The sequence below is a fragment of the Colobus angolensis genome, unplaced genomic scaffold (assembly GCF_000951035.1).
Source record: "Colobus angolensis palliatus isolate OR3802 unplaced genomic scaffold, Cang.pa_1.0 Scaffold41, whole genome shotgun sequence".
NCBI lineage: Eukaryota > Metazoa > Chordata > Mammalia > Primates > Cercopithecidae > Colobus > Colobus angolensis.
Window position 1 is genome coordinate 14115555 of NW_012117488.1, and position 27423 is coordinate 14142977.

The window sequence follows — 27423 nt, forward strand, 5'->3', positions numbered from 1 at the left end:
AAAAAAAAAAAAACTATGCTTATTAAGTATAAAGTGATATTAAACTGGTTCTTAAAAATATGAAGCGGTTGGCCAGGTGCAGTGGCTCACATCTGTAATCCCAGCACTTGGGGAGGCCAAGGCGGGTGGATCACCTGAGGTCAGGAGTTTGAGACCAGCCTGGCCAACATCGTGAAACCCCATCTCTACTAAAAATAAAAAAAAAATCAGCTGGGTGTGGTGGTAGGTACCTGTAATCCCAGCTACTTGGGAGGCTGAAGCAGGAAAACTGCTTGAACCCGGGAGGCAGAGACTGCAGTGGGCCAAGATTGCGCCCCTGTACTCCAGCCTGGGTGACAGAGTGAGACACTGTCTCAAAGAAAAAAGGACAAATTATAATGAACTGCCCAGCTATATATCCTAGTAGCTCATCTTTATTTCACATCATGTAGTGGGGAAAATGATCAATGTGACCACATACATCCCTGGTCCTCAGCTGATACATCAGCAACATCGCACCACAAAATGCTATTTTAAAGCATCTTACCTCAAGCTTGTGAGCCCTCTCCCTGCTCAGGGGCTCCAAGGGAAAGCTCAGGTTGTTCGCTTCTGCCAGAGAACGAAGATCAAAATAATACTTGGCATAGACACTGGAAGGAACATTGATGTTGAACTGCAGCAATTCAAGAAACTGTCGCTCTAGCTCATTCCTGCAAAGCAAAGACAAAAATAGCCTGTGCTTAGCCACCACACCAGGCCGCATGGCCTGCCAAGGCAAGTTGCTGGAGACCTGAGTCCAGAAAACTGCATCCTCCAGGGAGACCAGTGATCTAATTAAATGTCTGTTTGGACACCAGAGTTGCAGTCTCACCACCATATTGGGATTAAAAGCCAAATCCACTTGATCTGGTGCCCAGGATGAGGACTGATTAATTGGGATCATCACCAGGAAGGGTTTCAGGGTGAATCACTTCACTGAGATCTAACACACACATAACAGGCTCTGGCTGCAAGTCTCCGTGAGGACAGGCTGCTAACACAGGGTGGAAGGAGCAGCCAAGAGCTGCCATGTAGAGTCCAGTGAGGGCCCTTCAGCAGGGCCCCAGAGGAAAACACTTGGCCTCTGCAGACCTAGAGGACCTTGGTTTCCTTGGTGGCCCCTCCCTGCCTCCAGGGAGAAAAGAGGGGAGGAACTGTGTATGCGCTTTCTTAGGCAAAAGGCAGGGATTATGGGGGGAGAGTGTCCAGTCTCTGCCTCAGTCTCTTAGAAAGAGAACTCACAAGCTGGGAAGAATGGAAGCAGTAGTTCCCACACTTGAGCATGCACTCCATCGCCTGGTGGGCTTGTTAGAACAGACATGGGGCTTCACTCTCACACTGTGGGGATTAGTAGGTCTGGGTGGGGCCTGGGAATGTGCATTTCTAAGGAGTTCCCTGGTGATGGTGAGGCTGAGGCACTTGCCTTGGGCCCACACTCTGAGGACCACTCAACTAAAAAGGTAGGTCAGGAGAGGAGGTCCTGAGACCCACCCTGCCAGCCATCTACATGCTGATGGGTTGCTGGGAGAAATTTAAAAACTTCTACTTTGAGAACTTCTTGTGTCAGCTATCTTTCAAATTAGGTTGATTTCTGGATCTCCTAATGCAGAACCTAATCAAATTAGGTTGATTCTGGATCTCAAATTAGGTTGATTTCCTCTGGGTGGGGAACCTTCTCAGTGAGGGAACTATCTGTGGAGCATCGGTCCTGGGTCAGGCACCCAGATTCAGCACGTTCTCCCCAGGAAGGCTCCAGGGGTGCCCACCCAGCGCGCACCCTCCAGGCACTTCCTGTCCTTGCCCATACTATGCAGCATGTGGCTGCTGAACTCAGCCTCTTGAATTGGTCTCCTCATAGCCAGAAACTGCAACATCTGCCTTTGCGTGCCTGGCCCCCAGCACATGACCTCTCAGAAGGCTTCCCACAGCAGTGAGAGCTGAACTGAGGTGACGGAAGCAAGGAGCTCTGGCGGAGAGGAACCAGGGCTGAGGAGGGAGTATTTCAGGTAGAGTGGGTCCCCACCAACCTCCTGCAGGCAGCCAGAACACACAGTAACCATTTCCTGTGAAAGAAGCCAGGGCCCTAGTGCAGGGCCTCCACCCTCCTGACCCCGATCCCAGCCTCAGCATTCTGAGTCATGTCCCGCCAACTCTGCTGAATGCTGCCGGTTCGGGTCTGAGCCCCACACACAGGCACCATCCTGTCCTGAGTGATGTCCCGAGTCCCCTATGGCTGTTGCCGGTGAGTCATGGCACTCAGCTATAAAGGACTGAGGAGGGCTCCACACCAGCTCAAGCTGCTGTGACAAAGGACAGGAGCAGTAAGGAGGCAGGCAGGGAGGCTGGGGCTGAGCAAGCCCAGAAGCTGCTGGGCAAAGGAGCACTGGGACCCATGGGCAGGCAGCAAGGAAGGAGGCCTGAAGAGGGCCTGTTCCAGTCTCTTCATCAGATGAAGAGCGTCACTGCTTGTTTCCGCATAGCCTTGTGAAAAGACTTATAACAAGCTCCAAATGTATTTACTGTACTAAGTTTTATAGTTTTTAAGAATTTAGGCCAGGCGTGGTCGCTCACGCCTGTAATCCCAGCACTTTGGGAGGCTGAGGCGGGCGGATCACCTGAGTTTAGGAGTTTGAGACCAGCCTGGCCAACAGGGTGAAACCTCAACTCTACTAAAAATACAGTGAAAATTAGCCGGGCATGGTGGCACGTGCCTATAATCCAAGCTACTCAGGAGGCTGAGGCAGGAGAATCCATTGAACCCAGAAGGTGGAGGTTGAAGTGAGCCAAGATTGCACCATTACATTCCAGCCTGGACGACAAGAGTGAAACTCTGTCTCAAAAAAAAAAACAAAAACAAAAACAAAAAACAAAACACAAAACAAAACAAATTAGCCAGGCATGGTGGTGGGCACCTCTAATTTCCCAGCTACTCCGGAAGGTGAGGCAGGAGAATTGCTTGAACCCAGGAGGCGGAGGGTGCAGTGAGCCGAGATTGCCCCACTGCACTCCAGCCTGGGCAACAGAGTGAAACTCCATCTCAAAAATAAATAAATAAATAAATAATAATTTACTTTGATTTGGGATAATTTTTACTTAAAACAACTTTTATTTTAAGTGATCATCCTGTGAAATACTGGAATCCAGGTAAGATTTCAATAAAACAAAAGTGTCAGAGGCACTGCTAAGGCCAGAAGTGTCAAAATAAACGTCCAAGGAGCAAATCCCAGGTGAACCTGGGAGCTGCCATGGACACACCGCCGTCTGGTGGCCAACAGGCGTCACTGCAGAGCGTATTCTCCCAATGTTAAGAAGTCCTAGTATTCTAAGAGAACAGCCTGATAATCCTACCCAAAATGATATACAGACACCATGGTTCTAGATGGAGGCAGACACTATGAGCAAAGTCAAGAGGAAGCTGCTTTTGAACAAGGCAGCATTTTCCCAGGGTTCCCTGGAAAACAGACCAACCTTTCTCCAAGCTTGAGTTTCTGGTTAAGCTTTGGGGAAACAGATTTTAAAGCTGTTGTATCCAAACAATGAATTTTTTTCTAAAGATTTTGAAAATAATTTTTTCTAAAGATTTCGAAAAAAAAATAATTTCCAAAACTTGAATTTCCAAACTACAGCAGCACATCTTTTACAGGGACACTGGCAGCTTGCTATGTGATAAATTATCAGAAAACTAATGTGATGCCAAGAATGGGCCTGATGGATTTACTATCAGCATTTAGATAACTATGAAGAAACAGTTTTGGTGTAAAACATTGTAAGAAATATATTCAAACTGATCAACAAAAAGCACATTTCAGAAATATTCAAAATAGATCAACACTGTATAAAAAACCAATTTGGTGCAATTCAGCAACTTGAAAACAGAACTCTAAAATGATGTAAAAAGCATCTAATATGCTGCCTGTTTTTCTAGAAACTAGGGTCACTTCCCAAAAGAACAAAAGCAGAGTCCTGAGGAGGTATCTGCACAGCCGCACTTACAGCCTCCATTCCTACTAGCCCGATGTGGAAGCAACCCAAGTGTGCATGGGTGGATGAATGGACAAACCAAACGGGACACACACCCTCAGGGCAACACTACACAGCCCTGAAAAGAAAGGAAATTCAGACACACGCTACAACATGGAGGAACCTTGAGTTCATTACGGCAAGTGAAATATGCCGGACACAGAAGGACACAGACTGTATGATCCCACTTCTGTGAGGTCCCGAAAGCAGTCAAGTTCATAGAGACAAAAAGTAGGACAGTGATTACCAGGAGCTGGAGGAAGGAGGAAAGGCAAGTTTGTGTTTAATGGGGGGAGAGTTTCAGTTTGCGAAAATTAAGAGTTTTAGAGATGGATGGTGGTTAATGGTTGCACAACAATGTGAATGTACTTAACGCTACAGAAATGTACACTTAAAAATGGCTACAATCGTAAATTTTGTGCTACATACATTTTACCACAATTTAAAAACAAAACCCCAGACACCAGGTATCTACAGAGGAACTGAAGTTCTTTCTCTGTGACCTCCTGTGCCATGCAATGCTTGGACAAGTCACTTGATTTCTCCTTATTTGGATTTGTCTACACATGAAAATGACACAGGAACACTGCAAAACAAAAACAAGAAACAGACAAACAGACAAACCCTGAGGTGTAATTTATTTATTTATTTTTTTTACAGGCTTTTTGCCTACAGAACTCTGCACGGTGAAATTTCATCGTCCTTTCCCCATCCACAGCGGTTGCCACTTCTTGCTCTAAGCTGGCCTGTGATGCTGTGACCACTGATTATTGGTGAGAGTGGGAGAAAGGCTGGCCTTTGGCCCCATCTTCCCACATGAGGTCTGCCTAGAGATAACATCTGATTGGTTCTGGTGACTATCCACATGGCCTGGTGCCCTGACTGTTCTGCCTGCAAATCTCAGTGACACTCATCGTACAGTGTTCTTCAGCCTGCGCCCACAGACATGCTACACAGTCAGCTGCCTTCCAAGCCAGAACCCCTCTGTCCAAAGGTACATGGGGGTACTCCAAGTCAAGTTCTCACTGTTGGATAATTCTTGAGCAGGAGATTAGCCTATGGTCAAAAATACCAGGAAAGTCACTTCAGGAAGCTGGGACACAGGAGGCCACGAAGAAGGGTACCTAGAAGAACAAGCACTAACAAAAACCCCATTTGAAAAGCTTTCCGTCTGAAACCTGTGAGCCCTCTCCCTGCTCAGGAGCTCCAAGGGAAAGCTCAAGTTGTTTGCCTCTGCCAGGAAACTGAGACAGATTAACACACTGCTAAATGGCAAAAAGTTTAAAACAGCACGTACAATATGGGCCCAGTTTTGTAAAAATAAAACCTATGTAAACACTGGGAAGTTCTATACAATAAAAATGTTAGCAATATTCTGAGTGACGGGATTATAGAAAAGTATGGCAGGGCAGCCCTTGCTAGGACGGAGCCAACCCCAGGAGATCTGAGACTTCTCCTGCCCAGACGCCTCCCATCCCGCCCTCAGGCCCAAGCCAGTGACTCTTTTCCCACTTGGGAGGTAGAACAAAAGGATTCTAGCATCCTGGGGGCTTCCATAGTGTGCCAAGAATGACAGGCTCCTGGCATGCACCTCCCCTATTCTGGGACACCCAAATGGGATTTGCGGAAGGAACCCATTGCTCATCCAAGGCATTGCAGGTAGGGAGTGCAGCTCGGATGGCTGTCCAGGCCCCTGTTCTACAGGCTGTGTCATATCAGCTCTATTCCTGAAGCTATGCTGGGAAAACTGACCGGCAGTGCCTCTGCTCATCTTTATCTTGGCACAGGGCCCCCAGCTTCCAGTGAGCCTCGTGCTGCCTCCTCTTCCCATAAAGGGCTACCGAGGAGTCATGATCTTCCCTCAGCCATTCAGCCAAGTGATGCCCAATTCCACCAATTCCCGGGAGCTCACACGGTTTTACTGGGAAAGACTGAATGAAGCATTCATTTCTAAATATTCTAATAGTGAATCTATTTACTGTGTGGGTGCCACAAAATAACTTGGAGCCTCTAGCTCCACCAGCATCTATGTCCACAGATATCCCCAGCAGCTCCTAGAATACGGATTTAATTCCTTCTTTTAATAAAGTTTACAGGGTATATTAGTTTGCAAGAGCTGCTGTAATGAAAATGCTAGGAGGCTTAAACAACAGGAATTTTTTTCCCACAGTTTGTGGCTGTAAGTCCAAGCTGTTGGCAGACTGGTATCTCCTGAGGCTGCTCTCCATAGCTTGCTCGTGGCCATCTGAGTCTCACATGCTCATCCCTCTGTTGCCTGTGTCCGGATCTCTTCTTCTTACAGGACACCTGTCATATTAGGTTAGGACCTACCCAAATGAACCAATGTTAATTTAATTAGGTTTTTAAAGACCTTATCTCCAGACATGGTTACATCCTAAACTAGGGGTTGGGAGGGCTTTGCATGTGAATTTGAGGGGGCCAAAGTTCAGCCCCGCAACACTGTCGTAGTGCCCTTCAGAATTCATGTCCACCTTACACGCAGAACACACTCACCTCATCCTAACAGCCCCAAAGTCCTAACTCATTCCCGCTCCATCTCTAAGTCCCAAATCCTATCCAAATATCGTTTGAATCAGGTATGGGTGAAGCTTGAGGTATGATTCATCATAAGGTAAATTCCTCTCCGGCTGTGACCCAGTGACCTGCTTCCAAAATACAATGGCGGCACAGGCACAGGACAGACATAGGACAGGCATCCCCTTTACTTCCAGAAAGAAAAAACCTCAGAAAGAAAGGGGTCACGGTGTCCAGCAAGCCTGAAATCTAGCAGGGCAAGCTCCAGGGATCGAAGACTTGAGAGCAGTTCTCTCTGCTGATGTGCCATCACTGGCCCCCAGGAAGCCAGCCCTGCCTTGGCCTAACCCCCTGGAGCCAAGGAGGAAAAAGCCTCACTCCAGGCTGTGCCTGCTGGGCCCACAGTGGCAGTGGCAGCCCTGCTGGCCTCGGTACCATCTCAGGATCATTCATCCCTTTCCTTGGAGGATATCACACGTCATGCCAGACAGTTCTGTTGGCCTGTGGAATGCCAGAGTATGACAGCCTTGCTTCACCTGTCCTCTCTCTGGGCCTTCGGGTGTAAGCCGGCAGCGCTTCTGCTGAGATGGCCGACTGGATCCATGTTTCACATCTGTAATCTCTTTAGCAAATGCTGTCCCACCATACCTTGTGTTGCCTCCAGAGCACACTTTCCCATTTTTTTTTGCCATATGGATAAACTGAGATTAGAAGATTTGAGATTTCTAAATCTTCGGCTAGAAGATTTGGTTCCTTGTTACTGAATAATCCCTCCTTCTGTTTATCTCTCTCCTCTCACACTATACTACAAGCAGCAAGAGGAACCAGGCTGTGCCTTCCACACTGTGCATGGAAATATCCTTGGCTAAAACATCCACATTCATTTCTTAAACATTCTACTTTCCACAAAACACTAGAACACTATTTGGTCAGGTCTTTGCCACTTTCTAACAAGGATCACCTTTCCTCCAGCTCCCAGGAACATGCTCCTCACTTCTCTCTGAGACCTCACCATAACCATCCTGGACATTCATACTGCCAACAATATTCTGTTCATGATGACATGTGAATGCATCTACAATGGTAGAGGCATTCTTTACAGCTGTCCTGTTTTCTGAGTCCTCACCAGAAGCACCTTTATTTCCCGCATTTCTACCAACAATCCCTTCAAGGCAGTCTTTGATTTTTCTAATATGCACCTCAAAACTCTTCCTGCCTCTATTCCTTACCGACTTTCAAAGCCACTTCCACATTTTTAGGTATTTTCTACAGCAGCACCTCACTTCCCAGTACCATAATCTGTATTAGTCAGCTAGGGCGGCAGACTAACACAGGTAACAAAGTCCTACAGACTGGGTGGCTTTAACAATAGAAATTTATTTTCTCATAATTCTATAGGCTACTAGTCCAAGATCAAGGTGTCAGTGGGGTTGGTTTCTTCCAAGACCTCTCTCCTTGGCTTGCAGATGCTACCTTCTCTGTGTCCTCACATGGCCGTCCCTCAGTGTTGTCTGTGTCCTAATCTCTTCTTATGAGGACATCAGACATACTGCATTAGGGCCTACCCTAATAACCCCATTTTAATTTAATTTCCTCTTTAAAAAATATATCTCCAAATATGGTCACATTCTGAGGGTCTGGGGGTTAGGACTTCACACATCTATTTTAGAGGAGATAATTCAGCCCATATCATGAATAGCATCTGTTACAGGACTCAGTGGGACTCTGGACCTCAAGCTGGGATATGCATTCAATTTACAGTACAGAAAGTGTCTCTAAGCATGCTTGAGAATACAGCATTAGGAAAGAGATTTCTAGATCTGTAACTTTCATTTCACTCTCCTAAAACTGACTCGCTGGAGAACAAATCTGTGTGCACAGGTTTTCCTTCTGGCTTCTTCTTTCCCAGTCGCTCTTCTCCTGCCCTGGGAGGGAAAGGTAGGCTGCTCACCTGCCCTTACACTAAGGTTCACTGTCTCAGGGGGAAACCCTCTGAGGAGCCCAGGAAAGGGACTATATCCCAACATGTGGTGCTGGGAAAGTGAATGACTCTAATGACAGGCTACTTGGATGGTTTCCAATTTTTGCTTTCAACAAACTGAAGTAGGGGTTGGTAGGCTCATTTAAATAGCCTTTACTAATAGATGGCTATGTAATTTTAGCATAAAATTCAAGAAGTGTTTTAAGACTTGAGTGACACTGCTATAATAAAACTCCTCAAAATTTCACCCACTCATCTGAACATGTGCTCTGAACTCACACTGAAGAGGCAAAAGGGAAAGGGGAATAAAACTGATGCTCAGCCTGGTTTCAATAATCATCATACACAAAAATATAAACTAATGAAAGAAAAAACTACTGATCTCATTAAGAGATCTATTTCCCATAAGGTTTTACGTTTTATATTTAAGAATTTATATTGACTTTTTAAAAACATATAAAACAGAGTCTTGCTCTGTCGCTAAGGCTGGAGTGCAGTGGCACGATCTCGGCTCACTGCAACCTCCACCTCCTGGGCTCAAGCGATTCTCATGCCTCAGCCTCCTGAGTAACTGGGACTACAGGTGAGCGTTATCAGTACCAGCTAATTTTTTGTACTTTTAGTAGAGACGGCATTTCACTATGTTGGCCAGGCTGGCTTGCACTCCTGACCTCAAGTGATCCACCCACCTCGGTCTCCCAAAGTGTTGGGATTACAGGTGTGAGCCACCACACCCAGCCTTAGTATGTCTATATTTTAATCAACTGTGTACTAATGACAACTCGGACCTGAAAGTGTTTTTAATAAATGAGAACATTATCATCCAGAAAACACTACTGCAATTTTGACTTAAATGTATATTTTTGATACGGAGAATTTTGAGGAAGAGGCTAATGTGTAAGGAAACTAGAAAGAAAATAATGAGTTCAAGGAGAAAAAGGAACAATGTAAAATTTTCACCTCTAAGAAAATGGGTAATTGTGAGTTTCATATTACTCTGGTATATTCAGTCTCCAATGTATACTTTTAACTTTAAAATCCTATGATATAAAATATATTGCAAATAATATCCTTTACAATGACTAAAACTTGGGGTAAACATTTTCAAATGTCAACTACAAAGGCCGAGGTGGGCAGATCACCTGAAGTCAGGAGTTTGAGACCAGCCTGGCCAACATGGTGAAACCCTTCTGTACTAAAAATACCAAAAATTAGTCAGGACTAATGGCAGGTGCCTGTAATCCCAGCTACTCAGGAGGCTGAGGAGAATCACTTGACCCGGGAAGCAGAGGTTACAGTGAGCCGAGATCACTCCATCGGACTCTGACCTGGGCAACAAGAGCGAAACTCTGTCTTTTAAAAAAAAAAAAAAAATGTAGTGGGTATATAAAATTTTTCAAACTTCTTCTAGGGATAAACAGGCCAAAATGTATAAAGACCTCCGCTATTGTGGTCACTGGCTGGCACCTCCAGAAAGAAATGGAGACACAACTGTGCCAAGTACCTCTGCATAATCAGGAACTGTAAATGTGTGGTTCAGAGGATCCTTTCGGCTATCACCCCTATCAGAAGGAAGCTCCATGCTCCCTCCAATCTTCTGGCAGGGGGAAAACATGTCTATCCCTCCCCAAATATCCATATATGTGACTGATCAGCGTTTCTACGGAGAACATATAGAGTCTTATAGTGTGTTGATCATATAACCAAAGAGTAAACAATATATTGTAGATGGACCACAGTGGCTCTCAAAACCAACAGTAGAATAAAATATGCAAGAAGCTGAACATGCAAGGACTCAGTCTGGTTGGGTTACAACTTTGCCTACTCTGGGCCTTCAGTCCTCAGAGCTCTGCAAGGAAAGCAGATGAGCACAGGGTGCCTGAGCTGCATCTCCCCATGATCTGTTCTCCAGCCTGGCAGAGGGCAGTGGAAAAACGTGGCACTCCAGAGTTTCTTCAGGAGAACTATTTATGGTCAGACCTTTTAGAAATATCAGCTTCCTGATTGCCTCCTTCCTCTGCCCAGCTATAGGCATGCGGGGCACTGATCAAATGCTTCATGAGTCACTAAGGTTCAGCCAGTGGCTCAGATGGTGATGGGGTAGCCTGGGCACCAACAGCTTTCAAAAAAGACAAAAAGCAGGCTAAAAAATGATCAATTTTCTTTGGACAAAATACGGAACAGAATTTTAACATCAATCCTACTATTCTACTAACCACAGTGCTGATTTTTTCAAAATCTTAATGAGTAAAGCAGCAGCTTCATTCAGTACAGTAACTATTACTATTGTGCACTTGAAAGAAAAATCCAACCTTATTATAATGTCTAATTGTTTAAGCTACTGACTGCCCATCAAAAGAACAGATATTAAGGCTATCATTATCAAAACAATTCTTGATATTAAGTTAATTTCAGCTGAATGAATACTGGCCAACTGTTTTAACTTCTCTGTGTAGAAAAAGAGTTGATTTACAAAAAATAGTTTTTTTTTTTTATTAAGTATTAGATAAATGAAACAACTGTAGCTCCAATTGCTTAGAAGAGAAGAAACATAAATTTTGACTGACTTACTAGTCAAGTGACCTGTGCATCTTACTTAATTCTCAGTGCCTCGTTTTCATCTATAAAATGGAAATAATAGTACAGCCTCATGTATAAATGTGAGATGTGAATTAACACAGAAAAGTCATTTCTTTTGAGTGAGGAAGTGCTCAATATAGGATAGCTGCTGCTGCTCTTGTTATTCCTGTGATTATAAATTCCTGGTAATTGGTTTTTACTGACTTGAATTTAAACCTTCAATGAATACAACCTAAGTACCTAGAATTCCAAATTACCTTTACCCTCCTATCTTTTTATTTAAGGAGAGTAGGAAAAAGTAAAAATGAATGTTTCATGCCCTTAATTAAAACATCTTCGTAACTGGGGACCAGTACACATCATTTTCATTTGGCCACTGTATAATGGTCACTGGGATTGAGAAAGGTGAGCCTTTCCTCATCAGCTGGGGGTTAACCTCCCCACTTGGTTCTTTTGTTGGGACATTACTGACCCTCTCTAGGCCTCAGTATCCAGATCTGTAACATGGACATCAGTACACACGTCACAGCGGTGCTGAGAGGATTCAACTGACATGTGCATGAGCTGAGTAATGTGTACCTCCTGACAAACAGTTTATAAACATTTCCTCAAAATTTTAAATCAACTAAGGGGATTTTCCATTGATCCTAAGTTTCCACGAAAATTCAGTTTGCTGGCATTTTAGTGAATTAAACCTTAAGAGTACAAAAAGCATCTCCTCCACACCTCTAATGTTCTTCACTGACCATTTTTCTCTGTTCTCTTTTGTTTTCATGCTTCTGTGGTATCTGTAATTTGTGTTTGTCTCTCACTTCCTTTTACAAATACAGCTAGGATGCAAATCAAAATATTTAAGACTGAGTCTAATTTCATCAGGTATTCTGGCTTTAAGTGGACACACCTAGTCATGGCGGGGGGACCCTCTGTGCTCTCACAGAACCTGGGCACCACCTAAACCAAGTCACTGGTCATGTACCATCTAACAGGAGGGGAGAGCCAGGAAGTCATCACGTGACGTGCTGGTCAGTGTCAAATGATACCAAGGAGCTGAGGAAAGATAATCCCTAATAAAGAAAACAGGCCAGAATTTCTTATACCTTGCACCCAAATGTCCACCTCCTTTATGATATGAATGACAACTGTTTTAGTAGCTGCTTTCACCATGAAATATAGTCAAGAATTTTATTTTTCTTACTATATAGTTCTGATTTAAAAAAAAACTTCTTTATGTGTTTCTTACTTTATGTAACAGAGAACTGCAGACACTGGATGAAATTTTATAGTTCTGCAGCAGGAATAGGCTCTGCAACAAATGCCCTAAGAACATAAACAAGCATACTTCAAAGGCCACCACAACAATGGGTGCCCAGGGAGTTGGTAACCGGAGGCAAGGAGGGCCCTAGGCTACTGCGGAATCCGGAACCCACATGCCCACAAGTCTGCAGCCCAGGGACGCCCCTGCAGTGGTAGCTGTCACAGGCACTGGGAAGGTCCTGCATCTGAGGATTACTGGGGGCAGGGATGTGGGTGTAGACTGGGACAGAGCTGGTAACCTCCTCCAGCTTAAAGATGCCTTAAGTTGGTTTGCCAAACAAAATGTATGAGAAAAATTTTAGCAACAATAATGTCAGAAGTGACTATAAATCATAAGGAACTGTAAGTCAAGTAGTGCTAGCTGATTGTTTTCTACAATTCCTTCTTCCCCAAGGGCTCTGAACTCAGTTCCTGGATTCCCAGTCCATAGAGACTCCACTCCCCCTCCGACAAGAGTCTGCAGGTGTCCTACTAATAACCCTCACCTAAATTAAAGACTGGCCCATCTGAGAAACCCTGACACTGCCCAAAGAGTAAGGGGAGTGGACAGCTCTCAGTCCCCACGCCTCCCAAGGCCGATGCCCCTCCATGAGCCGTGTTCATGCTGCAAGTGGGAGCCCCGGGACACAAGGATGACCTGAGGCAACTGAGCCTGCAAAACATGACAAAGAAGTGGATATTTTCTCTGTGAAACTAAACAAAAAAAGAAAATATTTTAGCTTTTGTGCTTTTTGGATTGGCTTGTTGCCTACAAAGGACTGTACAGGGGCATTACCTCTCTGTGATCAGTCTGCAGTGAGATACGAAGCCCAAATATAAACCATCACAGGCTGCTATCAGTGTTGGACCACACCTTTCTAATTAAAGGAGTGTTTGCCTACAATATAGTTTCCGTAAACCAGTTTCACAAAACCTGGAGGTGTCACCAGTACCTGTTCATGATCCACATAATGAGAAATGCAGGTTTTCATATGTAATATTCCATAGCCATGGCCCCGTGGTACCAGCTCACAACAGACATTCAGTCAAATGCATTCATTCTGCACTATACAGACCATTAAAAAAGGAGGCAGCTTTCTTTCCAAATGGTCTGGCCAAGACTCTGATGGCCACCTGCCCCTGTCCCCCTACTCACATGTCCTCCACCGTGATGTCTTTCAGGATTTGGCAGTAATCCACATTCCATACAGCCTGGTCATCCCACACCTTGGAGGCCAGCAGGATCGCCCCTAAAACAATCCGCTTCCAGTTGGCCGGACAGATATCTATCTCTGCATATGTTAAAAGTCTTTCAAGGTACACCTGGGAAGACAAGACAATGCCAGAGCTAAGTGATTTGTTTTCTCCTAAACACCAGCACACCTCAAGAAATGCTAAAATATTATGTATCATATCCACCTTTAAATGGGAATTTATTACCCAATCATATTTATTTTGAAAAGGCCAAAGGGCTCAATGAGTCTGATGAAACATGGGCTAAAAGTCCCACTCCGTCAGTGGACAATGTGGGTGCAGCTGGATCTTAAACAGACTCTGTGGAAGAACCAATTCCAGGAAGCACAGGCTAATTTCTCACTCTGTCAACTGTGATATCCATACATGTTAATGAATGTTCCAACAGAAAGGATAGAGAATACATTTATTTTTTTTTTGTTTGTAGGTTTTTACAAATTAAGCTTTTTGTTTTGAGGTAACTGTAGATACACATGTAGTTGTTAAGCCTATCTTTTAACTACTGTGGTAAAATACACACAATGTATAATTTACCATTTAACCATTTTCAGTTCAGCGGCATTAGGTACATTCACACTGTTGTGTTGTTTCTGCAGTGTGGTGGTTACCACATTCACCTGACACACTGCTGTGCAACCATCACCACCAACCATCTCTAGAACTTTATCATCTTCCCAAACTGAAACTCTACACCTGTTAAATAATAACTCCCCACTTCCTCCCTCTCTGCAGCTACTGGCAACCACCATACTCTATGAATCTGTCTCTATGAATCTGACTATTTTTGGCATATGATATTGGTAGAATCATAAAATATTTGTCCTTTTCTGTCTGGCTTATTACCACTTCGTGTAATGTCCTCAAGGTTCACCCATGTTGTGGCATGGGTCAGAACTTCCTTCCTTTTCAAGACTGAATAATATTCAGCTGTATGCACATACCCCATCATGTTTATCCATTCAACTGTCAGTGAACATTTGAGCTGTTTCCTCCGTTTGGCTATTGTGAACAATGCAGCTATGAACCCTGGTGTACAAACATCTGTCTGAATCCGTGCTTTTAATTCCTTTGGGTACATACCCAGAGGTGGAATTGCTGGATCATAGGGTAATCCTATGTTCAATTTTTGAGGAGCTGACATACCATTTTCCACAGTATGCACCATTTCACATTTTGGCAGTGCACAAGGATTCCAATTTCTCCACATCCTCCCTAACACTGCTTATTTTTCTGTTTTGTTTTGGTAATAGTCGTCCTGATGGGTGTGAAGTCGTGTATCATTGTGATTATGATTTTATATACCTATTTTTAAATCATTAAAATGATTGGAAAATAAAACCAAGTAATACAGGATTTCTAAACTGACAGAATTTAGGTTGAAGACAGACATCAGAAATATCTACAAAGTCCAGTAAGTTGGGCCACGAGGTAAGAATGTCTTTTTTAGTTTCCATAGTAAAACTCTGTTTATTATTGATAGTATGTCTTAACACTTCTCTGACCTATGAAACTACTACTATTTTTTATCAAATGCATTTGCAAATGCATTTTATCAAATGCATTTTTTATCAAACTACTAGTTTTTATCAAATGCATTTGCAAATGCATTTTATCAAATGCATTTTTTATCAAACTACTAGTTTTTATCAAATGCATTTGCAAAGTGAAAATGTATCAGGAAAAAAACAAAATTAAACAGACATCATCTATGCTTTAAGAACTTACAGATAAAACCTATTAATGTTATCATTATTCATAGTATATAATGTCTTAAATATTAAAGTCTTAAATATTGCAAAACGCAAAAAGGCACATTTATTTATACATAAATAAAATACAGATTATTTTCAGTTAAATGATACCAACATTCCCAAATGGAATGGGAAAGGTTTGTTGTTGTTTTGTTTTAAAAAGGAAGAATTCACACCTGTTACTTCTTTAGGATGTTCTTGAGACATCTTAATGAAGTTTAGGAAGTTCTTGAGAAAAAGGGTAATTAACACTGACTGGGAGAGGCCTCTTACGGGATGCGAATGCACAAGGCCCGTGAGGGGACGCAACAACCACAGAAGGTGGACTGCTATGGAAGAACCCCAGCTCCCAGCTTGCACAGCTAGGTAGGTGCTGTTCTCTGGGACAGGGTGCACTGGGGAGCAAGAGGTTGGTAAAAGATCGCAGGCCTAACTCTGGGTGATTTCTGTCTTGAAATGTCCTAGAGGATGTCACATAAGTAGTGAACACACAGGTCTGGAGCTCCAAGAAGACAGCACTGGGGTGCCAGTCTGAGAGTCTGTGACAGGCAGACAGAGCAAAGCCAGGGGCAAGGGACCTGGGGGAGGCTTAAGAACTAAGAAAAGGAGGGGCTGGGCCTGAGACTGGAGGGTCCCTTACATTTTAAGGGCTGGAGACAGGATGAAGGGGCAGCAAAGGAGAGGGAGGAGTAAAACCTGGTATGTGGTGTTCTTGTTGAGTCTTGTAATAGTTTGGAAAAGAACTTCTAAGGCAAACCTGTGTTTGCAAGTGCCTAAACTAGGCTTGCAACATCATATGGGGCATATGAGAAGGAAACTGAAGGGGTCTCTTGCACAATAAAACATTAAATTGGAAGATCAAGGATTCTAGAGGCAGTGACTGTGCAAGTGGTGGGACAGGAGAAGCAGCAGGCATGGTGGGTTCAGGAGGGAGGAGGCCAGGGAGAGAAGGGCAATGGAGTAAGGGTAGAGGGACAAAAGCAGTGGCAGGGAAGACAGGGTGGAAGAAGGGGATGGAGGAACAATCCTTAATGGAAGAAAAACTCTGGGCAGATAAAGGATAAAAAGACCATCAGTGAGCAGCACAGGGTCACCAGCACTGTAGGGTCATGGACCATGAGCAGCGCAGGGTCACAAGCAGCGTAGGGTCATGTGGCTTGACCAGCTCCTCTGCAGAGCCCCCCATCCCTCATCCCTAAACCACAGACAGAATGAGAGGATCTAATGCTCCCCAAAACAACCAGAAGCTTCCTTGTGGTTTATTTTGCCAGCTGCAGTTGTGAAGCCCCTGAGAAACTGGTGGGGTGGGGAGGGGGAGGTCAGACTCTTCTCGGTCTCTTCCAGAGAAATGGGGATTTTGGCGTGGTGAGGGGTGGGGGGTTTGGCACCCAAATGTTTGCTGAATGAAAACATCCATGACTAATGGTTCTCTTGCTTAAAAAGATTACTGTTCTGTGTTCAGTGCTTTAATAATGAAATCGCAATTTTTTAAATCTTAAAAACTTGGATTTTTATGGCTTATCAGATGTTCCTTAGAATAGATCAGGGCACCGTACTGAAGACAAAGTAAAAATCCTAAAAAGAAAGTACGGTTGACCTCTGAACAACACAGGTTCAAGCTGTGTGGATCCACTAATATGCAGATATTTTCGTTAACCGCTACACCAAATGCACCTGACTCTCCTGCCGCCCTTCCACCTTCTCCACCTCTTTTGCCTCCACAGCCCCAGAGACAGCAAGACCAATCCCTCCTCCCCTCCTCAGCCTACTCAATGCGAAAACGACCACGATGACGACCTTTATGATGATCCACTTCCACTTAATGAATGGGAAATATATTTTCCTGGCTGGGTGCGGTGGCTCACACTTTTAATCCCAGCACGTCGGGAGGCCAAGGTGCGCAGATCACAAGGTCAGGAGATCAAGACCATCCTGGCCAACATGGTGAAACCCCATCTCTACTAAAAATACAAAAATAAGCTGGGCATGGTACACATGCCTGTGGTCCCAGCTACTTGGGAGGCTGAGGCAGGAGAACTGCTTGAATCCAGGAGGCAAAGGCTGCAGTGAGCCAAGATTGTGAAACTGCACTCCAGCCTGGGTGACAGAGTGAGACTCCATCTCAAAAAAATATATATATATACACACACACACACACACATATATATTTGTCCTTATTTTCTTAACATTGTCTTTTCTCTGGCTTACTTCATTGTAAGAATACAGTACAGTATACATATAACATGCAAAATAAATAATCAAATATTTATGTTATAGGTAAGGCTTTCAGTCAACAGTAGGCTATTAAGTTTTGGGGGGGTCAAAAGTTCTATGTGGATTTTCAACAGTGCAGGGTTCCATGCCTCAAACCCTGGAGTTGTTCATGGGTCAAGTGGAGTAACACGTTTGAAATCCCAAAGGCAAATAGCCAATAAGCTGTAGTAAGAGGTTCTAAGTATACTAATAATAAAATGGAAAACCATTATAGGGAAAGTCCACCTTGACCTTCCCAAATTAGTTGGGTGACCCTCCCCTTGCTCCGAGTGCTGCATTTATCTCAGGGTAGGGTAAGGGCCTCTTCCCTGGATAGGAAGCCTGGATAAGCCCTCATCTCATCCCCAGTATGCGCGGCATCTAGCACAGGGGCCGGCAGTGCATGCTCCCTGAATGCTTCATGGACACATGGTCCCCTGCAGGGATGACGAGGGGCCTGCATCCACACAGGGCTCCAGCAGGCTACTGAAAGAGCTATGAAAGGACAGATTTCCAGCCCAAGGGAAGTCGGCAGGACTACATACGAGAGTGATTTGCTAGTAAAATGACCACAAATAATGGCATTCAGGAAAGAGAACTGCATTGACAAAGGCGTAGTGAATTAAGGGAAACAGAGTCCTTGGCTTGTGAGACAGGTGCAGTGGTGAACAACAAAGTTCAGAGGCGGCAGCTATGGGCACACAGGAAGCCAGAGAGACTTTCAAATAAGGTCCAGGAAGTCATAAAGCACGCCATTGTAACTGCACTGGAAAGGCCTTTGTGGGAGTTTCCAAGTGTCCTTCACTCAACCATGGTGGAAAAAAGTAAGTCACTCGAGAAAGCTCAATAACCTTATCAATTTTGGGGGATTTTCATTTATTATATTAAGTTTAAACAGAAAGAATAAGCTAATGTTTTAGATCATAATTTTCCTCTGTGTGAACATCATAACTCTTCAGGTAAAGATCTAGGTGACGCTCAGTGGAATTCCAGCTGGCACTGACCTCAGGGTCCCAGGGTGTGTATTTTACAAAGGCTAGTGACAAACTCCTCTCACTCTCCAACAAAGAGACAACCAGAAAATGTGCAATACCACTGTGCTGACAGCAGAAAATGGGGGCTGGACCTAAGTAAACCTCCAGATCGTTAAAGCAGCAGAAAAAGAAGACTGTGACGCAATCTTCACCCAGATACCAGAGACTCCATTTCTTTACAGACGTGAGGCGCTCAAACCTCCCAAGCTCTCCACAGAGGTCGGTGCTCACTGGCTCAGTACAAGAAGCTGACTACATTTTCTTCTGACTTTGTAACTTAACTTAGTAGATGAATATTAATAACTGCATTAGGTAATATTTAAGAGAACACTTAATGTTTGGGAAAAAACCAGTCATGAACCAGGTGTGATATTCCATTACGGCTAACTGAAGGAATCAGACAACATGATACATCCTGTAACAGAGGGAAAGCAGTTGCTATACTGGGAGACAAGGCATTCACGGTAAGCTTAACTTAAAAATACTTAATTTAGCAAAACTTGCCAATACAACTATAGTCAAGAGTCAGCTGCAACTTCTTTAGTAAACTCCCACTTGGATATTTTAACTCTCTGCCAAGTAAAATAATACACAGTTGATTTTCCTAAACAATATCCCACGACCATTGCTAAGAGGTCACTCTTACTCAAATAAGTTTTCACACTTAATTCATGAGAATGACTATTCTGAGAAGTCTCTCTCGAAACTACAGGTCAATGAGCAACTATGGAGCTGTAAAGAGGCATCAGCTGACTGCACATCACGACGCCGTTCAGAGGCATTTGGAGGGGATCAAACAAAACTCACGGAATCGAGGATATATGCAAATGAGATCCCAATGATGCTGAAATTATTCCAATCCGATTTTAAAGAATAATACTAGGCCAGTTAATTTTCTGAATCTGTACCAGATATAATTTCCTTCTGGACTTTAATCCTGCCGTCTTTCAGCTGTTTGGTTTGGATGATTAAAGCATGTTATGATACAGCTGAGGTCGAAATCATACGGGTCAAGACTCTGTGAAGTCAATTGGTAGCTTCATTCCATTCTCAATTATACCCTAATTCCAGAGTGCTGTCTCATAAACATACTATTTTGGGGGAATGGGGGTAGCTTCCTAAACTCCCTGTATTCAGCAATGCTCCATAAATTACCACTTTTGTGGCCAAAAAAATTATTTTAAAGGAGTAATTATTATTTTCTGTTTATAAAATTTCTGCCAGTTTCACATTTGGATTCTTTTTGTACCTGATGCTGGAAGATTTTCCAATAGCCTGGAATATACACTTATATTATGAATATAGATTAATAAATTAACAAAGTATAATCTTTACCCTAACCTACAGCAATAACCTCCTTGCTGGTATTCCTGGAGAGATCTTAATAAAAATCTCACATGATTCTGTTGGTATCCTGTGGATATGGGTTATACTGTGTCCCCTCTTCCAATATGTTGAAATCCTAACCCCCAGTGGCTCAGAATAGGGCCTTATTTGGAGACAAGGCCTTTACAGAGGTAGTGGAGTTAAAATGAGGTCATTAGGGCGGGACCTAATACAATATGATTGGGGCCCTTACATAAAGGGGAAACTTGGAGACAGACACACACACAGGAGAAAGCAGCGTGAGCATGAGGCTGGGCACCCACACACCACAGAGAGACGCCTGGAGCAGAACCTTCCCTCACAGCCCTCGGAACTAATCTGGCCAGTGCCTTGATTTTGGACTTCTGACCTCCAGGACTGGGAGACAATGAAGTTCTGGGGCTGAAGCCACCCAGTGTGCAGTACATTGTTCTGGCAGCCCCAGGGAATTAACAGAATATCTGTCTAAAGATCTTGATGGCTCCCTGCCACCTGAAGCGAAGCTGGCCATCCACAGACTGGGAGTAGCTCACAGACAGGTTTCGTTTGGCTTCGAGATTCTTTTTAAAATCTCAGCTAACAACAGGGAATGTTCAAAAATAAGTCCGGTTTTCTAGCTTCTCTTTGAACACTGGAAGGCCCCAGCCCCTCATTTCTACATGGCAAGGATTAGTCATGCTGTGATTTTTAAATGTTACTGAGTGTACATGCATGCACACACATGAACACATGCTTACTTAGCATTTGCCATCAGTAACAACCCTCTCTTTCCTCTAAAAGGAGGCATTTGCAGCCCAGGAAATGATCCTGATCATCTACCTAAAATGTATAAACAGAAGAGAAAGAACAAAACAGCACGGAGTGCAGCAAACAGTGAACACAGCAAGCCTGAGACTGCCATGCTCAGAACAGGCTGCTTCTGGGGCTGACCTCAGCTGGCATTTGAGAGCGTCCATTTCGGGAGGGCTCCCAGCATTCCCAGGACAGGTAAGAGCAGCTCGCTATGCACGCAGGTGTACAAACAAGGTGGTTTATGCTGAGCCTGCTTTCCCTCTGGGACTCTGGAATTTCGGTATGCGCTTAACAGAGGATGTCTGCATGACCAACACTCACAAACCTCAGGCGCTGAGTCTCTAATGGGCTTTGCTGGTGGACAACATCTTCGAAGTACAGTCATACGTCATTTAACAATGGGTACATTCTGAAAAATGCTTCATTAGGCAATTCAGTCCTTGTGGGAATACCATAGACTGCACTTACACAAAAGCAGGTGCTACGGCCTACTACAAACCAAGGCTGTGTGGTATGACCTATTGCTCCAAGGCTGCAAACCTGTACAGCATGTGACTGTACTGAATACTGTAGGTAACTGGAACACAAGGGTGCGTATTTGTATATCTAAATATATCTAAACAAAGAAAAAGTACTGTAAAAATATGGTATTGAAGATAAAAATGGTCCACCTGTACAGGGCACTTACGGTAAATGGAGCTTGCAGGGCTGGAAGCTGCTCTGGATGAGTGAGTGACTGGTGAGTGAATGCGAATCCTAGGGCATTACTGTACACTACTGTGGATTTGATCAATGCTGTACATTTAGGCTCTATTAAACTTATGAAAAAGATTTTCTGTAATAATAAATTAACCCTAGCTTACTGTAACTTTATAAACTTTAAAAAAATTTTAAACTTTGGACTCTTTTGTAATAATGCTTAGCTGAAAACACTATACAGTTGTACAAAAATATTTACTCTCTTTATATCCTTATTCTACAAGCTATTTTATATTTAAGTTTTTTTTTTTCTTCACTTTCTAAACTTTTTTGTTAAAAACTAAGACATCAACACACATCTGCCTAGACCTACACAGAGTGAGGATTATCAATATTGCTGTTTTCTGCCTCCACATCTTGCCCCACTCCCAGGTCTTCAGAGGCAGTAATACACACAAAGCAGTGGTCCAGAACACCTCCTGGAGGACCTGCCTGAGACTGTTTCACTGTTAACTTCTTTTTTTTTAAATAAGTAGAAGGGGTACACTCTAAAGTAACAATAAAAAGTGTAGTATAGTAAACACATAAAACAATAACAGAGTCGTTTATTATCAAGTATTACATGTACCGTGCACATGCTAGACTTTTACATGTCTGACAGCACAGGTTTGCTTACATCAGCATCGCCACAAACACCTGACGCCTAGGATGCACCAGGATGTTATGATGTCACTAAGCGATAGGAATTTCTGAGCTCCACTATAATCTTCTGGACAAACGTCATATATGTGGTCCATCGTTGACTGAAACACCATTATGTGGCACATGACCGTATTGTTACAACTCACTGCTGGGGGATCAAGTGTGACCTGTATCACTCCACTGGGAGAGGACTATTTTTCCTCCAGACTTTGCCTCACGGGCCCTCCCCTTTTTTTGCTGATTTTGCATTATACCCGGACATTATAATAAGTCATAGCTGTAGAACTATATGCTGGGTCCTGTAAGTCCTGCTAGTAAATGATCAAACCTGGGGTGGTCTTGGGGACTCCCAACACACACAGTATTTTACAAATGCCAGGCTGCACCCGATTAGTGGGTTTTTAAACAAATATACCAGATTATGAACAGCATTCTTTACTGAAATTTTTAAAAAATGAAACAGATGGAAAAGAATAGATGTAGCAAGTTGAGGTATCTGTTTATGAAATCTTGGGCAGTAGTGTGCACTAAGATGAACATAATTTGCATTGCACTTGCCTTTAACTTTACTGAATTTGCATAAGCATGGCAACTCTTAGACTCCCTGTCACTAAGTTTAGGTAACTAGTGACTTGACTACCACTTATTATTTGCTAGCAATTGGAGGAACAACTGAATAAGATGTCTGGACTCATCACTGAATAGATGCCACCTGAATAACAGTTTTTGAATTCCTCAGAATCTATTAAAAGTGACCCATAAAAGAAGTCTTTCAGGGTCAGACTCAATTGATTCCACAGTCACTTCACCACCAGATTCTGAGAAGGGATTTAGAGGCTGCAGTTCAGGGGTTGAATGGCAGGCATCGGACAGCCATGCAGCAATGGCTGGGCCCTGCCAAGAACTCCTCAGGCTGAGACCCAACCCCACTTGGCATGACCAGTCATCCTGACAGGCTGATATAACAAGCACTCTTCTTAGAATGCATCACCTAGGGAGGTGGAGCACAACCGCCTGCTTAAGTGTGGGTTGTAGAGAGTGACCTCATTCCAAGGATACACAGTACAGAAAGTGGAGGAAAAGAGTGGCTACAAAGCACAGAAACCTGACAAACACAACCTCAGCCAGGGATCAAGGTTATCATCAATAGTCATAAGTCATGTTGACCTTATGTACCTTTGATGTGATGTGATAAAAATGATGCTTTACCTTTGTTATCTTCCTCCAAAAAAACATATAATCCCAGTTGAATCATGAGAAAAATATCACACAAATCCCAAGTTAGGGACATTCTACAAAAAAAAACTAGCTAGCACTCCTCAAAACTGTCAAGATCATCAAAAACAAGGAAAGCCTGAGAAACTATCACAGCCAAGAGGAGACTAGGGAGACACAACAACTAGATACAATATGGTGTCCCGGATGGGATCCTAAAGAAGAAAAGGGATGCTGGGTTAAAACTAAGTAAACTGGAGTAAAAATGAACTTCAGTTAATAATAATAATATACGGGCAGGTATGGTGGCTCACACCTGCAATCCTAGCACTCAGGGACGCCAAAGAGTAAGAGTCACTTGAAGACAGAAGTTCAAAGCCAGCCTGGGCAATGCAGCAAGGCCCAGTCTCTACAAAATATTTTTAAAAGTTAAGCGAGTATGAAGGTGCACGGCTGTAGGTCCAGCTACTCAGGAGGCTGCAGGGACAGGATCACTTGAGCACAGGAGTTTGAGGCTGCAGAGAGCCATGAATGGTGCCAATGCACTCTAGCCAGGGCAACAGAATGATATCCATCTCAAAAATAATAGTTAGAATAATAATATATCAGTATCAGTTAATTAAGTGTAACAAATAGATCACACTAAGATACTAAATTATGTACATTATATCATACAATTTTATAATATTATAGATGTTAAAAACAAACTGGATGTGGGCTTTACAGGAACTCTGTTTTCTTCACAATTTTTATGTAAATCTAAAACTAATCTAAAACAAAAGTTTATTTAAAAAAATACATCTATGGAAATTAAAGTATAACCCAGCAAACCTTTTGCAATGCAACTAAAGCTTAGAAATTCATAACTGTAGATGCCTGTATTAAAGAAAAAAACTCAAATCAATAACCTAACTTTCCATATTAAGCAACTAGAAGAAGAGCAAACTGAAACTAAAGTAGAAGGAAGTAATCGAGATTGAAGTGGAAAGAAATGAAATAGAAATATTAAAACAAGAGAGAAAATCAATAAAACTGAAAGTTGATTTCCTTGGAAAAAACAACAAAATTGAAAAACCTGAAGGTAGACCAACCAAGAAAAAGAGAGATGGCTCAAATGAGTAAAATCAGAAGCAAAACAGAGGACATTATAGACTTTACAGAAATAAAAAGAATTACAAAATAATACTGTGGAACAACTGCATGACAACAAATTGGGTAATGCTGATGAAATGGACAAATTCCTAGAAAAACAAACTACTGCAATTGACTCAAGAAGAGATAACCTGAATAGACCTATAAGAAATAAGCAAGGAGACTGATTAGTAACGTAGAAACTTCCAAAAGAGAAAAACCCTGACCAACATGGCTTCAGTGGTAAATTCTACCAAACATTCAAATAAGAATACCAACCCTTGACAAACTCTTCAAAAAAAAAAGTAGAAGGAATATTTCTCAATTCGTTCTATGAGGCTAGTGTTACCCTGATACTAAAACCAAAGACATCACAAGAAAACCATAGACCAAATTCCTTACAAATATGGATGTAATTATCAACAAAAGACTAGCAAACTGAGTTCAGCAACATATAAAAAGAATTATATACTGTGACTAACTGGGAATTATCCCAGGAATGCAGAGTTAACATATTAATAGAACAAAAGATAAAAACTACACAATCAATCACGATAGATGCAGAAAAAGCATTTAACAGAATCTAATACCCTTTCAAAATAAAAACACTACACAAATTAGGAATACAAGAAAACTTCCTCAATCTGATAAAGGACATCTACAAAAAACTCACACCACACAGCACATTTAATGGAGAAGAATGGAAAGCTTCACACCTAATACCAATGACAAGACAAGGATGTGCACGCATGATACTTCTATTCAACACTGTACTAGAAGTACTAACTGTGGCAACTAGGCAAGAAAACGAAATAAAAGGCATTCCATAACGAAAAGGAAGAAGTAAAACGATCTCTATTTGCAGGTGATCTTCCCATGTAACATTCTAAAGAATCTACTAAAAAAATTATTAGAGTAAATGAATTCAGCAACGTGGCAGCATACAAGATCTACAAAAATAAATTATATTTCTATAGTCTAGCAATAAACCATGAAAAATGAAATTAAGAAAACAATTGAGTTAATAACAGCATGAAAAAGAATTAAATACCTATGAATTTTTTTTTTTTTTTTTTTTTTTGAGACGGAGTCTCACTGTCACCAGGCTGGAATACAGTGGCACAATATCAGCTCACTGAAATCTCTGCCACTGCAACCTCCGCCTCCTGGGATCAAGCGATTCTCCTGCCTCAGCCTCCTGAGTAGCCGGGACTACAGGTGCATGTCACCAAACCCAGCTAATTTTTGTGTGTTTAGTAGAGATGGGGTTTCACCATGTTGGCCAGGATGGTCTCGATCTCTTGACCTCGTGACCCGCCCTCCTTGGCCTCCCAAACTACTGGGATTACAGGTGTGAGCCACCGCGCCCAGTCCCTAGGAATAAATTTAACAAAAGAAATATAAGATTTGTATACTGAAAACTATAGAAAAATGTTGACAAAATGAAAGAAAATCTAAATAAATAGAAAGATATTCCATGTTAGACGATATTTGAATGCTTAATACTGCTAAGACCACAATACTTCCCAAACTGATCTACAATGTATCAATGCAATTCCTACTAAAATCCCAAAATTTTGGGGTGGTGGGTGCTGACAGAAATTGACAAGCTAATTCTAATGTTCATTGGGAAATGCAAGGATCACGGATGGCATGGCCAAAACAACACTGAGAGAGAAAAACAAAGTTGGAAACTCATACTTTCTGATTTCAACTTCAAATCTATGGTAATCAAGACAGTGTAGTACTGATATAAACATATACATAAAGATCAACGGAACAAAACTGAAAACCCAGAAATAAACTTTCATGTTTATGGTCAAGTGATTTGTGACAAGGGTGACAAGACAGTTCAATGGGGAAAGGATAAAGGCATTGGGACAACTGGATATCCAAATGCACAAGAATTAATGTGGACCCCTAACTCACAAAAACGAGCTCAAAATGAATGATGGACCTAAATATAAGAGCTAAATTTATAAAACTCCTAAAGGAAGATATAGGGGTAAATCATCATGATCATGGGTTATGCAATGATTCTTAGATAAGCACAAGTGACAAAAGAAATAATTGGGCTTCGTGAAAATAAAAACCTAAGTTTCAAAATATACCATCACAAAAAAGAAAGGACAAAACAAACGAGAAAATGTGTGTGAATCATATACCTGACAAAGGACTTGCATCCAGAACATATAAAGAACTCCTGCAACTCAACAACCAAAAGACAAACCCATTTTTTAAATGGGCAAAGAATGTAAATAGATACCTCTCCAAAGAAAACATACAAGTGGTCAATAAACACATGCAAAGATGCTCAACCGTCATTAATCCTAAGGGAAATGCAAATAAAAACAATGAGCTAACCCCTTCAAACCCACTAGAATGGCTAACATGAAAAAGACAGACACTAAAAAGCATTCACAAGGATGTGATGTGGAGAAACTGAAAATCTCATTATGTTGCCAAAGGAAATCTGAAATTGTGCAGTCACTTTGAAAAACAGTCAATCTGCTGTTCCTCAAAACAGAGTCACCATATGACCCAGCAATTCTACTTCTAGATATATACCAAGAGAAATGAAGACATATGCCCACATATAAACTGTATCAGTTCATTTTCATGCTGCTGATAAAGACATACCTGAGACTGGGCAATCTACAAAAGAAGGAAGGTTTGCTCAACTACATGGAAACTGAACAACCTGCTCCTGAATGACTACTGGGTACATAACGAAATGAAGGCAGAAATAAAGATGTTCTTTGAAACCAATGAGAACAAAGATACAACATACCAGAATCTC

At 42.5% G+C, this 27423-nt stretch overlaps 1 protein-coding gene across 5 annotated transcripts in view; it reads right to left on the bottom strand.

The window, feature by feature from the left end:
• The window catches only part of CCNY (cyclin Y), a 319561-nt gene that overhangs the window by 5258 nt on the left and 286880 nt on the right, over positions 1–27423 (bottom strand). For all 5 annotated transcript variants that reach the window (XM_011956158.1, XM_011956157.1, XM_011956156.1 and 2 more), the window contains 2 exons: positions 13584–13750; positions 527–689 (listed from right to left, as the gene is read on the bottom strand). In XM_011956158.1, the coding sequence (XP_011811548.1) occupies positions 527–689; positions 13584–13750 (330 nt within the window). The remainder of the gene's footprint in view (positions 1–526; positions 690–13583; positions 13751–27423) is intronic.